General features: G+C 39.6%; 1 protein-coding gene across 2 annotated transcripts in view; it reads right to left on the minus strand.

Moving 5' to 3' along the window:
* Window positions 1-2,022: 2,022 nt before the first annotated feature.
* The window catches only part of MAEA (macrophage erythroblast attacher, E3 ubiquitin ligase), a 54,900-nt gene continuing 43,394 nt past the window's right edge, over window positions 2,023-13,528 (minus strand). For both annotated transcript variants that reach the window (XM_071556974.1, XM_071556975.1), the window contains 4 exons: window positions 7,936-8,044; window positions 4,779-4,912; window positions 3,954-4,149; window positions 2,023-3,572 (listed from right to left, as the gene is read on the minus strand). In XM_071556974.1, the coding sequence (XP_071413075.1) occupies window positions 3,477-3,572; window positions 3,954-4,149; window positions 4,779-4,912; window positions 7,936-8,044 (535 nt within the window). In that variant the 3' untranslated portion in view covers window positions 2,023-3,476. The remainder of the gene's footprint in view (window positions 3,573-3,953; window positions 4,150-4,778; window positions 4,913-7,935; window positions 8,045-13,528) is intronic.

The raw sequence follows: 13,528 nt of genomic DNA on the forward strand, positions 1-13,528 counted from the left end.
ATGTTCAAAGGCTTCCTTTTGGCAGATTTCCAACTGTAATTTTCTCATTCTTCCTCTTCCAAATAATCTTTTTTTTCTCCCTCCACTCCCCTACCCCAAAGTAATTTTATTAATGAGCAGGAAAGGCAATGCTTATGTTGAAAATAAAAAAAACAAACTAACAAAACCATACCAGTCCATTAGTCTGTAAAGCTTTTTGCAAAATGTTTTGCCTGATTTTAGTATCAGCTTCACCGCTTCCTACCTAGCAAGTGTTGTAACCTCAGCATCTTGGACCCTTCCCAGCCTGGAAGATTATGGAATTCTTCAAGCTGAAACAGGCACAGAAGAAACCAATGCCATTATAAAGAGTGACCAGTATCTCTCCTTTCACAATATGGGAAAATGTTCAGCATTTAGAGTAGGGGTTTGCACCACAACAAACAGAAGGAAAGGTTAAAGCAATTCTCATCCTCTGTGTAACTGTGGCAATCAGAGGAACCTGTCCCTGACCACAACAGGGACAAAATTGTTGCCTCCAAACAGGAATGTTGTAACCAAAATCCAGAGCCTCGTCTCATTTTGTTTAATTGCCTGGCAAGATTGAAAAAACATTACAGTGAAGGATATTGTTCATTTCCAGCTCAGCCAGATCTTGAGAGAAGACAGTTTTCACCTCACTAGTGAACCTCTACCATTTCAAAAAACTTTATATTCACTCTGAGCCACCTGCTGCTCTTGGTTTGATGTCTGGAGCCACCTGTGAGATGAGCTGTGAACTGACAACTCTGTTGGATCCCGAGCTCAAGGCTGCAAAAGCAGCCAGGGAATGCAATCCAGAGCTCCAAGCTGCACCAAAGCAATCCACCCCGTCACCATTTCTGACCCTCATACAGCTGGAAGGCTTCCAAGCCCCTGCCAGACCAAGCCTGGGAACAGTTCAGAGAGGCCAGCCAGGAGGCTGCAGCTGCCTGTCCCAAAGGGGCCTGGCTGCACTCAGAGGTTTTCTGCAGATTTCTGAAGTGAGCAATCACAGCTCAGACAGCTGAAGCTCCCCTACGCTCCTTCTGGAACACCTCCTTGCTAACACACCGTCAGGGACTGAGTCCTCCTGCTGGCAGCTGGCCCTCTGGAATCACACCTCCCATAAATGGAGGCCCTCCTTGTAGGACAGCTGCTCTCCACCCCTCCCCTTCCCAACTAGCTGGTGGTTTTTTTTCTTTGGAGTGTGGATTTCTCCACCACTTTGTTCAGGCCACAGAAATCAAAAAGGGCTGAAATCTCAGGAAACCACAGCCCTAACTAGTACTTAGAGAAGCAAAACAACAACCTCCATGCCCTACAATTGTGCAGTTACCACACATTTCCTCTGGGCCAACAAAAATCTACTGCTTCTTTCTTATGCTTTGGCCTTTCATGCATTTCTGTAAAGCAGGGAGAAGCGAGGCTGCCATCCCCAAAGCTGTCCTTGCCCTTCTGCAATGATGCTATAAATGGTCCCCCAAAGAAATGCAGATGCTGTTCCACTTGGGTTTGAGTAACATTGCTCCCCAGGGTGACATCCTCTCTCTTTATGAACTGAGGATGCTCCAACTCTTGCCCCATGGGAAAGGAAGAGACCAGTTACTGCTTAACTGGTAGCAAATTACTCCAGTTACTGATGTAAGTTCTCTCATTATCTGCCTCCACCGACTCTTGGCACATTCTAAGGAGTCATTAAATATGTCACTTCAGAAAACACCAAGAAAAACAGACCCTTCCAGCAGTCAGGGCAGGAACGCTGATCTCTGCCAAGCTGCAGCTCTGCAGTGGTCCCAACACACCTGTCCTGAAGCACCAATGGTGATGCCTACCAAAAATGGAACCTTTTCAGACACACCCCCCTGGAACTGCCACCGCACCTACAGCTCCAGAAGAGCTGCCACAGGCAGTTCAGATGTATCTGTGATCTCTAAGTGCTGAACATGAATACAGGCTGTGGTCCCTCGACTCTGCTTTGTTAGCATTCTTTAAAGCTCTCAGTCACACAGCAAAACCCACATCTACCATCACCCACAACATTTTATTAACAGAAAGGCTCTAGGACATTAGCCAGTTTTCTGGGAAAAGACAGGAAAAAAAGTGAGTTTACTGTTCATATATGAAAAGTTTAAACCAAAAATAGTTATTTGACTGAAATGCTCTGAAGAACAATACTTATGGTTGTTGTATGGCCTTTTTTGTTTGCTTCTGTTGTTTTTGTTTTGTTTTTTAATCTTGCAGAACACTGAAAATCAACACTTGGAAGTAACACTCCCTTTTAAGAGAGGCCTCTGTAAGAGAGTTAATTTTTTTTTCACATTCAAAGACAAAACAGCTTTTTAATTTTATATAATCAAGAAATGGAAAACAATTTTTATTAACATGTTTTACATTTACAATCTTTTATTAGCTAATCAACATCAACATGCAAAAATAAGCGCTAAATACAAACCTCTACAATATGGTTTTGTTTAAACTACAATGGTTTAATTCTTTTGAAAAGGATGTGTTCTGCAGTTGTTAAAATTGAACTATTGGTTTCAGTAATGAAGACTATTTAGACTCTAAAATTATGTAATCATCCTGCAAGGCATCTTCAGAAACTTCGCCCAACACTTAAGAATACCAGCTCATTGTCATGTGAGTACATTCTCAAAGCAAGAAATAAGGCAGTAGCACTAATGATTTCATATTGAACCCTATGCACATAACTAATAACTTTAGAAGGACTTTAACACTATGGTAGACTGGAAAAAGAACATTTAAACAAGCATTGGATTTTGCCTGAAATGTTCTCAGTTCCTCTTGATACTTATGCAACCTCCTTAAAATATCTGGGTTTGGAAAAGACTTCATACTCCTTCAAACCAGTCCCTAGGTGATCCTCCAGAGAAGCCAGTCTTGTGTCAAAGACATCAAAAATATCTTCTCACAGAAATAAGTTACATCATTCATGTTCAGGATTACTTCACAAGAGGATCATAAAGAAGGCAAAGAGGAGCTTAAAGGAGAACATCTTGGTAGTACTGAGATCTTTGATAACAAAAGGGTCTTGGACAATCGTGAAAAAGAGGGAAAAAAATGGATTTAATTTCAAATCTGTTGTAACTTTTCCCCCAGTGCAAGTGTCCATCTTTAGAAGATGAAAGTACTTTTGAGAAGAGTCCAATTTTTGACCTTATGTTACAAAACCTTAACAATCAAAATTTGTTTCTGGTTTTTTTATTCAAGTACAAACTTAAGTCATAATTCCTCTCTTCTTGTTTTTTTTTTTTCTTTTTTTTTAATTTTTTAAGAGTGTTTATTGTTGCTCATTGATCTTTGGTCGCAAGAAACAATAATGCCACCGACAGGTCTGCTCCCCAAGGTGGCAGGTTTTGCTTCTTTGCCACACATTAAGGCCCCCCCCTTTACAGGGTATGCCAAGATACACTGTGTCAAAATTCCAGCGGCACTTCATCATGTGTTTTACGGCCCTACATGATGTAGACTTTCTCAGCTTGTGAGAAGTTGAAGACCTCTTTGGTTCTTGGGCAAATTACTTTGTCATCTTGACGAATAGAAAGCAGAGACTGAAAAAGAGTGAAACCAGAAGAAAACATTCACAACAGTAACTCAAAGCATTATGGAACTGTTCCAGAAATAAAGTGCCTTTAATTTAAAAAAACGTTGTGGTCTGTGGTCGTCTTTGCCCCAAAAGTTACTTGCTCTACTTTATTGGTCTCCAGAGGGAAAGACTTCCAATGTCATTTGATTACATGTTATAAATTCATATAGTCAGGTATTAGCCTCTTTAAGACCAATTTAAGCAGCTAAACATACACTCTTTAAAAAAGAACTGCAAGAATTATTCTTCTAGCTTTCTGACAGTTACAAGCTCCTATTTTGATCTGGAAAGTTATTATAACCACAGCTATTTTAGACTTGAATAAGTCACTGATTGCAACACTTACATTGTATCCATAGACGTATCCATTTGGTAACATCATAGGAGGATTATTTTCGTTCATTACGTCGCCTGAAATCTTGCAGACTAGTCGGGAGTTGGCACAATGTGCCATGGGCAGGGGCTGAGCCAGCTTGTTCAGGGATTTGCTACACACGGGGCAGTCAGGGTTTTTTGAGCTCCCATCCTCTTTGTAACACTGTCTGTTAACAGCAAGTTAGGGAAGAGTTGCCAGAATGGAAGGGCAGTTCGTTTCCCAGCGTATGTCATGGAAAGATCATCAGCTGTGCCCACAGAGCCCAGGTCACGGAATGCACAGGACCATTTAAATCAAGTTTAATGTGTCCATGTAAGAGTCAAGGGTTTGCTTTGTTTCGAGGAACAAGAGCAGCACAAACCCTTCTCCAACACACCACAATGTGCAGCAAACCCAAGTGAGTTCCAAAAGATGCAGGATATGTTTGAATATTCATATAGAAACAGGCCACTACATTTGTGTGTAAGTGCATTAAAACGATAATTGTGCCCCAGCTCACCAATTTTGTAGGCATATTCACTAACTTATGACACATGGAAAGACAGCCTAGGACCCAAACACAATGTAGATTTCACCTTAAAATTTTGTTTGGGTGTCCCTTTGTTTTTTTATAAACCATAGCACCATTTATTGCAATCTTCCCTTAATTTAACAGAGACCAATTTAAACTCCATTTAAACAACTAATGAACAAAAATATTTAAGTGTCACATTTCTTATTTGAGCTCTGTGAAAAGCATCCATAGAACAGAAAAAATCCCACAAGGCTTTTTTTCCACTCTGCATTAAAGGATACGGTGTTTTTATAGCTGAAAGGCCTGCCTGGAGTGTTATAGTAAAAACAGAATTGTTTCCCAGCTGATGTAGTCTGTAGTTATCATATCTAAACTGTTGGATCAGCATTCTCCATCGAGCAGGGTCCAAGAGATCCTGTTAAAAAACAACACAACTATAAGTTGTTTTCAATCTAATTGTCCTGGAGGGCAAAAGCCTGGGAGTGACAAATTGTGCAAAACTCACCAGACCAAACCCACCCCAAAACAGAAGTTACATACTAATGCACACTGTGGATGTACTTGTTTAGAAAGTACCTTTTAACACTACCTTATTAAATCAAGTATTACTTAAAACAGCTGGTGCAATATTCAATTTCCATCTCCCAAATGTTCTAATTAAGGTATACAAATCCTGGTAAGGTTACTTCATGCATTTAGTTTCCTAGAATACTGGACTACTGAGGAAGCAACATCAGTACTGTAGAAGTGTTGCACATGTATTTATAACATTTACAGAATTTTGTAACAGGATTTCAATTTGAAGAGCTGACACAACTCCAGCTTAGACAAAGCTTACATAAAACACAATTCTTTAATGCTGATTACCTAAAAGACAGGGAACAGTAGTTAAAGGGATTTCTTTTTCATGGAAATGAGAACTAAACCCACAGGTCAAGGAGATATCGAACCCTAAAAGTAATACTGTGAGAGAGTCATGTAAGAAGTGAAGACCCTTGGAATATATATTTGTTATCAACACAGGCAAAGACCCAAATCCTTCTGCTAGCCCTCCTTCCCCTTTGTATCCATCACCTGCATTTGGTCATGAGAAGTGACAATGTTTATTTACCTTTACATAGTATTTATCACATAGCTCACATAGATATAGATATATTACAATATAATATATTTATCATATTGTCATCTGTGCATGCAACTTTGAGGCAACTATGAAAAGCAATCTGGAGAGACCTTACAGCACCTTCCAGACCTAAAGTGGCTAGAAGAGATTTGGAGAGGGACCTTTGACAAGCGCACGTTGTTGTGACATGACAAGGGGGAATGGCTTCAGATTGAAAGAGGGCAGGATTAGTTCAGATATTAGGAAGAAATTCTTCACTGTGAGGGTGGTGAGGCACTGGAACAGGCTGCCCAGGGAAGCTGTGGATGTCATCCCTGTGCTCGGCACCGCTGAGGGTGCACCTCAAATCCTGTGTTTGGTTTTGGGCCACTCTCACAACAAGGACATTGAGGTGCTGGAGCATGTCCAGAGAAAGGCACAGAGCTGGGGAAGGGTCTGGAGCACAAGTCTGATGAGGAGCAGCTGAGGGAGCTGGAGAGGCTCAGCCTGGAGAAAAGGAAGGTCAGGGGAAGGTTGTCCTTTACCTCCAGGTAACAAGTGGCAGGATGAGATGAAATGGCCTCAAGTTGCACCAGGGGAGGTTTAGGTTGGATATTAGGAAAAAATTCTTCACTTAAAGGGTTGTCAAGCATAGGAACAGGCTGCCCAGGGAAGCGGTGGAGTCACCATCCCAGGAAGGAACAGGTGGATATGGCAGCTGAGGACATGGTTTAGTGATGGTGTTGGGTTGATGGTTAGATTTGATGATCTTAGAGGACTTTTCCAACCTTAACAATTCGATGATTCTAATGTTCAAGGCCAGGCTGCACTGGGCTCACAGAAACCTGGCACAGGGGAAGCCACAGCTACCCAAGCTTGTTCAAAGGGCATCAAAGGGTATCAAAGGAAAAGAGCTTGTTTTGCCACAATGTTAAAGCTTTGCTTGAAGTCCTGAAAGAGGACAACAAGCTGGAGAAAGTTGTATTCTCTGGTTATAGAAGGTGCTTCTTCCCTTGGATTAATAAAAATCAGATGATTAGAGATATGATCTGACCAACCTTTTCACAGATTGAAAAATAATTTACTTAAAGTCATTTTAAGAAACCATTTATGCACAGAACTCCTCATCAGCATACTAAAGGTACCTCCAAACAAGCATGCACTCTGATTCTGTTAATCTAGGAAATTATTAGAGGATCTGAAACATAACTTCCATAAACCAGAACGTTTTAAGTCAGATCCATAAGCAGTGAGGAATTTGTTCTAACTGTATGGTTCTGTGTGAAACAACCCTAGCTTTTCTCTTTGCTCTCCCTCATTGAAACATTCCACCCAAACAAGCCCTTAGAACAAAATACAGGACTTTTACTTCCTGCCTATTTCTTCCTAACTACTGAAACTGTGATAAGCTCTTACAGTCTTGTAATTTATCATTTATGTTTATAACTTACATCAAATGTAGAATGCAAAATACCAGGATCCTTCTAGGACTCTGGGATTAGCAAAGAAATTCACATTAATTCTGTGGGTTGTTGGTTTCAGAAAGTTTTTTTGTGTGTTTTGTTAAGCCACCTATTTTATCATCAACTGTTTAAAAAACGTATTTTTATACTGGCACTGCCACATACTGGCTTGGCTTTTCATGGGATTCTTGTCCTGCTTTGCCAGCTCAACTCTTCTCTACCTTCTGTCTCCAAAGCCAAGTCAAAAAGAAGTGAATTAGCACATGACCACAGAACTCAGTCTGTACAAACAGCATCTACTTGGCTTGATTCAAATTTAGATGCAGCTATTACCACTAATACCTACATTAATTTGCATAATCCAAATAAACGAACACTTATTTTAAGGATCAAAAGTGCTGCTTTCAGATCATTCAAATAATGTTTTTCTTTCTACATCCCAACCACTGCAACAACAGTAACGTGAGAAGTAGAATTAAGAACTGCTGTCAGTGCATTAAGGCCACAGTCTCTTACATTGAACAAAACTGTCCCTTTTTTAAATCTGTCCTTCCCCATCTTCTGTCTCTTGCTGTATATTTACATACTGTACTCCCAGCCCCACACACCTTCAGTGCTGGGTTTGTGGCAAGCCTAGCTCAGTGTGAATCTGGCTTACTATTAAAATCCAACAGTAACAATACAAATACCACCTGGGTTAATGTACAGGCAAGGGCTGGTTACTGAAATGAAAAACTATTACAAAGGTGGATTTTGGAAAGTAAAATTAGAACAACATTTATCTTGATGTTATCAGTGCATTTTCCTGTAATGAAAAAAGACCTGCAACATCTGTTTTATTAGTCTACCCCTGAAGTTCAGGCAGGATGTTACCTTATAGGGAGAGATATGAGTGTCTGAAGGAAAGGCCAACATTCCCATCACTTGTCGAACCTCATCCAGCTGACTCCCCTCAGCCTGACTGAAATGCTTTCTTGCATGTCTGAAACACAGAATTGATACTTGATTAGACAGCCTTGTTTCCAAATTAAGTAAATTACATAATTGCATCAGACTCCAGAGAAAAACCTCTAGATTCTGCTCTCAACATATGAGCTCCACAAGGTGATGGATGGATGCATTTAAAGGGCTTGAAAAAACAGATCCTGCAAATGGGAATGCAAGTATGACTTTAAGAATTAGCATTTTTAGACTGTAATTTCTTAGAAACCAGAAATTCTTATGGTAGTGTAGCATGAAGTCTTTCCTCATCTACAACTAGAACAACTGATCAATGATTATCAGAAGAAATGTCTGCCCATGCAGGTTCAGTGTAACACACAGGGTACTCTTTGCCATACACTCACAAGTGAGATAAATAGTCTGAAAATCAGCTATTCCAGAGCCATTACACATCAAGAGTGTTAAAAAATATTCCTTGTTTATAGCTAACATTTAGGGGAATGTGTACTTTTGTATAATTTGGTTTTTGGAGGGTGGGTGTAGCTGGAAGGCAGTATCACCTTCTGTGCAATCACAAGAAATTGCAGGGCAGTGCAGTAGAAAACACCTTGTTAGGAGCACTTTTTTTTGGCCAGGGGAAAAAAAAAGTTGATCTTTACCAAAAGCTTTTATACTTTAACACACACAGATTATAAGAGATACATACAAAGCTGAACACTTGGATATTTTAAAGAAGTGACTGAATTACCACAAAAATTTTTAAATAAAACCCCCCAAACTTTAATATTTTTCAGGAAATAGTAAGAAACCACAAAATTATTACCAGATTATATGGATATTCAACTAATTTAAAACCCTGTAGGAAACTCTATCTAGTCTTCCCAAGATCATTAATTCTCAAGTTGGGGTGTAAGTGCAGGAAAACCCTCCAGCCTTTAAAGTGGGTGGTTAAGTTCAGCATTTCTGCTAAAAGCTCCTGTTTTCAGTGGTGCACAGATGTAGCATAGTAGGTTGGGTATGAAATCAGCATCATATTGAATTTCTGGCATTGCATAAGTGTAGGCAAGTTCTCCCCATGCAGCGTGTTCTGCACAGTTTGTATTATGGGGAGGATACCAAGTCATCCCTCAAGTGCTCTGCTGTGTTTACTCATTTCTAACTTCCAAAGAATCTTGTTAAAATCTATTTAAAGTTCCAAATTTCTTTTAGGAATAGACAGTATTTTCAAAATCCCCATTTCATGGCTTGAATTAAGAAAATGCAGGTAAATTTTATTTTTTTTTCAAGTCTGAATTCCACTGACAGCTTCACTGAGGTCATCAATACCATGAGAACAGTCTCTTTAGCAGTGTTTCAGTACTCCCACTTCCTCTCCCACCCAAACCAGGAAGCAATGGAAGTTATGTGGGACACACTGTTTCCACCCAATTTCCTATTTTGGGTGAGCAATTCAGGAAGGTAAATATTGTTCCCCAGGTGATGACTGTTATGAGAAGCACAAAACCTGTGACCTGAGGGAAGAGACTCAGAAGCCTGGACACACTGAAAAAAAGCTAAAATAATGGTGCAGAGCTGCAGCTGAAGGAGAGAACTATTTACAACAAAGATTAGGCAAAGCAAGAAATTCAGATGTACCAGTTAAGCTAAGTCACTGTGCATGCATGCATGAGAGAGAAGAGGGGGAAAAATCCTCTTAAAAGAGCTGATCACTGGGTACTTGTGTCCTGGGACATTAAAACAGAAGTGGCACTTCAGACTACACCAGCCTTGTCAGTGTTGTGTCCTTCTCTCTGCCAGGCCACGGCAATTTGCTCTTACAGACAGCAGGTGAACAGGTTTGTAGGAAGACTCTGAGCTGTGACAGGCAAACACTGGCCACAGTTACTGTGTGTGCTCAAGAGGAGCTAGAATTAACACTTTTGTGTATGTACAATACATAATCACTGTACACTTGCTTGCCATTCAAATGAGAAGTGCTCAGCAATCCAAAACTTCCATCACTTGCAAATACTGAACACACTGGGATGTGGTGGCCATGTTGGGTTTAGCCAGAATGAATTAGCTTTCCTCAAGTGACCTTCTGTTAGTCTTCATCTCCTGCCTTTCCCTTCCTCCTGTGTTCTTTTGAAAAAATCAGGAAGTTTTCCCACAGAGCCTGCATGCTAATGGCTGAACTTCATCCACTGAAAGCCAACACAGAGAAATTAAAATGAAGCAACATATCCTTTAAAGGAGAAGCAAGTTCATTAATTCATAGCACTCAAGCACTTTTTTACATTGGGAAGCAAGAAACAGTACTTTGAGTTACTTGTGAATGCACAAGATTTAAACAGCACCTTATTTGCCCTTGTGCCATTATTCACCCCTTCCCTGTGTCATTCAGCTGTTTCCATCTCTGTGCAAGCCTTGTGCTCTGGGAGGGGAATGTGACCCTTGCAAGGCTTCTCTGCAATGTTGTTACCACCCTTAGCACACACTGGTCAGTATTCTTAGGGCAAGGGGATAAATTTTTATAGAAGTTATTTTTTTAAAAATCCTGACAGCAGATCATCAGTGAAGCCACTAACTACATTTCTGTGATGGATCAAAGTAATAGGTAGAAAAAAATTGTTTTTCAAATCCCAGAATGATTCTGTAAACTCTGTGGGACAAAGTCCATTATCTTTTGTCTGTCCCTCCAGCCCACACAGGTACAGCTGATATATTGTACTTGAATATTTATGAAGACTTGGAGACTTGCAGTTCACTAGGGAATGTTAAATTGTCATGAAAGGATACACGTGTGCAATGTACAGCTTATACATCTACATATGCCTGAATATAAAAATGAACATATTTACTGGGCAGTAGCAATAACTGAACACAAACATATGTGTTATAAAGAAAGAACTTGTTCTTTCTACTCAGATTTTTGACCAGTGCCTGAATGCCTTTATTTTAGACCCTTATGACAACTAGTAAAATTTATACCCCAAGTACTCAAAAGTTTTATTATTACTTTTATATGCCTCTTCAAGCCCATCCCTCCCTAAAAATAAAGGAACAAACTGTTTATTCATCCTTGTGGGAGAGAAGTTGACTAAACTGATAGACTGTAGCCACTTTCTTTTCAGCTATTCTTATTTACTCCTTTGTCCTTAATATTCCCAGAACAAGAAGTGCACACAGTGTTTTGTTAAGCTTTTGACTAAGAACTTTGTGTATCTCTGGCATCCCATAAGAGCAGAAAGCTGTCAGATTTCCCAGAATGAAATTAGTGAGAGCTCCAGAAGTGTCAAATTGGTGTCATCATTCATTCATTGTTACTGTAATAGGTATGAGCTTCACACAAAAACCCCTGAAGAGACTGTGGGAGTTAAAGGCTAATGATTACCAGTCAAAGAACTTTGTGGTGTACTTAAGTTTAAGAGATTCACTCTTTGTATTCAAGACAGTTTTTGTATCTTCTTGAGACTTCAAGGTTTCTCTGATAAGGTTCCCCAGAGAAAGGTCTGTTTGTACTCATATTCTAAAAAGCTACACAAATTCAAACACTTATTAAAGAAGATGTATAATTTTAAAGTTCATGTCAATTTTAACCTAAAAGCAGTATGTCATTTCAGAGGTTCTCAGCAGGCAGCAAGCAAAGCTTTCAAACTTATTTAAACACCAGCTGCATTTCAACAAAATGTCAGTTCCCTGAGTTCCACTCATACAGGAAACTCCTTGGTAAACAGCCTCTTTCTCTGCTTTCTAATGGATGCCTGACCTATTTATTGCACCATGGACACAATACTGAAAGAATCCTGCTGCAGGCACTTAACAGAGGCAAGCTAATAAAAGCACAAGTTGCAAGGGTTTGCTAGAAGCAACGAGATTTATGCTATACCTTCCCAAAATATATTCCCTTATTTACTTCGATACGAGGTAGAATGCAATGGGAACAACTTACATTTTTAAGCCACATTATTGAAAAAAAGCATTGAGATGCTTAATTCTGAATGTATGAAATTATCTAAACTCATCCTGTTAAAAAGGAGCGAATTAAGATACAGAAAGAGTTCTGTAGCTCCTTTTCATTTTGCAATTGGTTATGAAGTTAAAGCAGTATTGCCACGATTGGCAAGTTGTAATTACCAAGTAAAAATGTATGTCACTCTGCAATTTCAGCAGGTATAAAGAATTTACACACTTCACCCCTAACAACAGCCAGCAATGGATGCCTCTTTGCCACAGAAAGAGGAGCTGTAAGTTTTAAACCTCAGAGGCTGTGGTAGTACAAGTTATTCCACACCAACTGTGCTGTGTCCTCTTGAGGGCTGACAACTTGCAAATTTTACCAGTTCTGATGTGGAAAAGGGATCAGAAGGAAATAAATATCCAGTAACAATAAAATACAGAATAACCTTATCTGCTTTGACCCAGTTCTCAGCCTATTTCCCTATTTCAGCTCTGTACCTGTCCTCTGGTTTCCAAGCTACATAAGGAAGCTGTAGCTCAGAGAAAATAGTTTTTAGAGCATTGTTAAGATGCATGACTGCACATTTGGCAAAGAAACAAACTTGGAGAATAAAGCTAAAGGCACAGTATTCATTTGATATAAAGAGCACCATGGGCTTCAGAAGACAGATAAAGTAGTTGAGTTTTTCTTTCATCCTTTTCATAAGTACCTGACAATTCCTCAGGACTTAAGAATTCTATCAAAGGGTAAGTGCACATATCTAAATGCCAGCATGTAGGTTTTGTTTATTTTGTCTTTATTAACATTAAAATTAGCTGGAGTTTATCAGATTGCACATTTGCATTGCCTGGGACCAAAGCAACAATAATTATGTGCAAGTAGGGCAAAGTAGGAATGCTATGAGTTAGCTCCAAGAAAGCAATACATTTGAATGGACCTGGAAATAAAAACGGAAAATAACCCTAAACTTTACCCTGCAGGACAACTTCTCCCTCTTAGACTCAGGAATATCCTAGAATGCTTTCAGTCTGTTGTATGTTATGATACTTCATGTTTTCTGTAGCTGTGCTCCTCTGATCAAAAAGCAGGTTTGCCTCCTGCTGCTTTCAATTTCTGGAACCTGGTATGGGTTTAAAGACAGGAAGACTTGCAACTTCCTTAATAATACAACTTCTCAGAAATGTTAAACTGCAACAGTGTTATCATCAGGATGTATCAGCAAAATTTCAAGTCAGGCCATAAACTTGTCATCTCTCCTCAAGTTTAAGTATTCTTACAGAACAGAACCTGCTGTGAGTTCTCTCTCCCTGCCCATGTGCACTATACTTTGTGGTGCTGCTAAAATCACTGCTTATCAAATTATCAACATATTTCCTTGTCCAAGTATCAAAATTCCACTTATTTCAGCAGAACTGGTTTCCTGTGTTATCCTGGAACATTGTTCCAACACCTTAAGTCAGGACCACTAACTCAGAAGCATAAATTGCTTCATGTGCTGGCATTATAGGTATTGCCATAAAAACTGTGTTGTGGTCAAAGTCAGGCAGTGCTGGGGTCTGACTGCAGTTCTGTTACTGATTCACA

Source organism: Pithys albifrons, chromosome 5 (assembly GCF_047495875.1).
Source record: "Pithys albifrons albifrons isolate INPA30051 chromosome 5, PitAlb_v1, whole genome shotgun sequence".
Taxonomy (NCBI): Eukaryota; Metazoa; Chordata; class Aves; order Passeriformes; family Thamnophilidae; genus Pithys; species Pithys albifrons.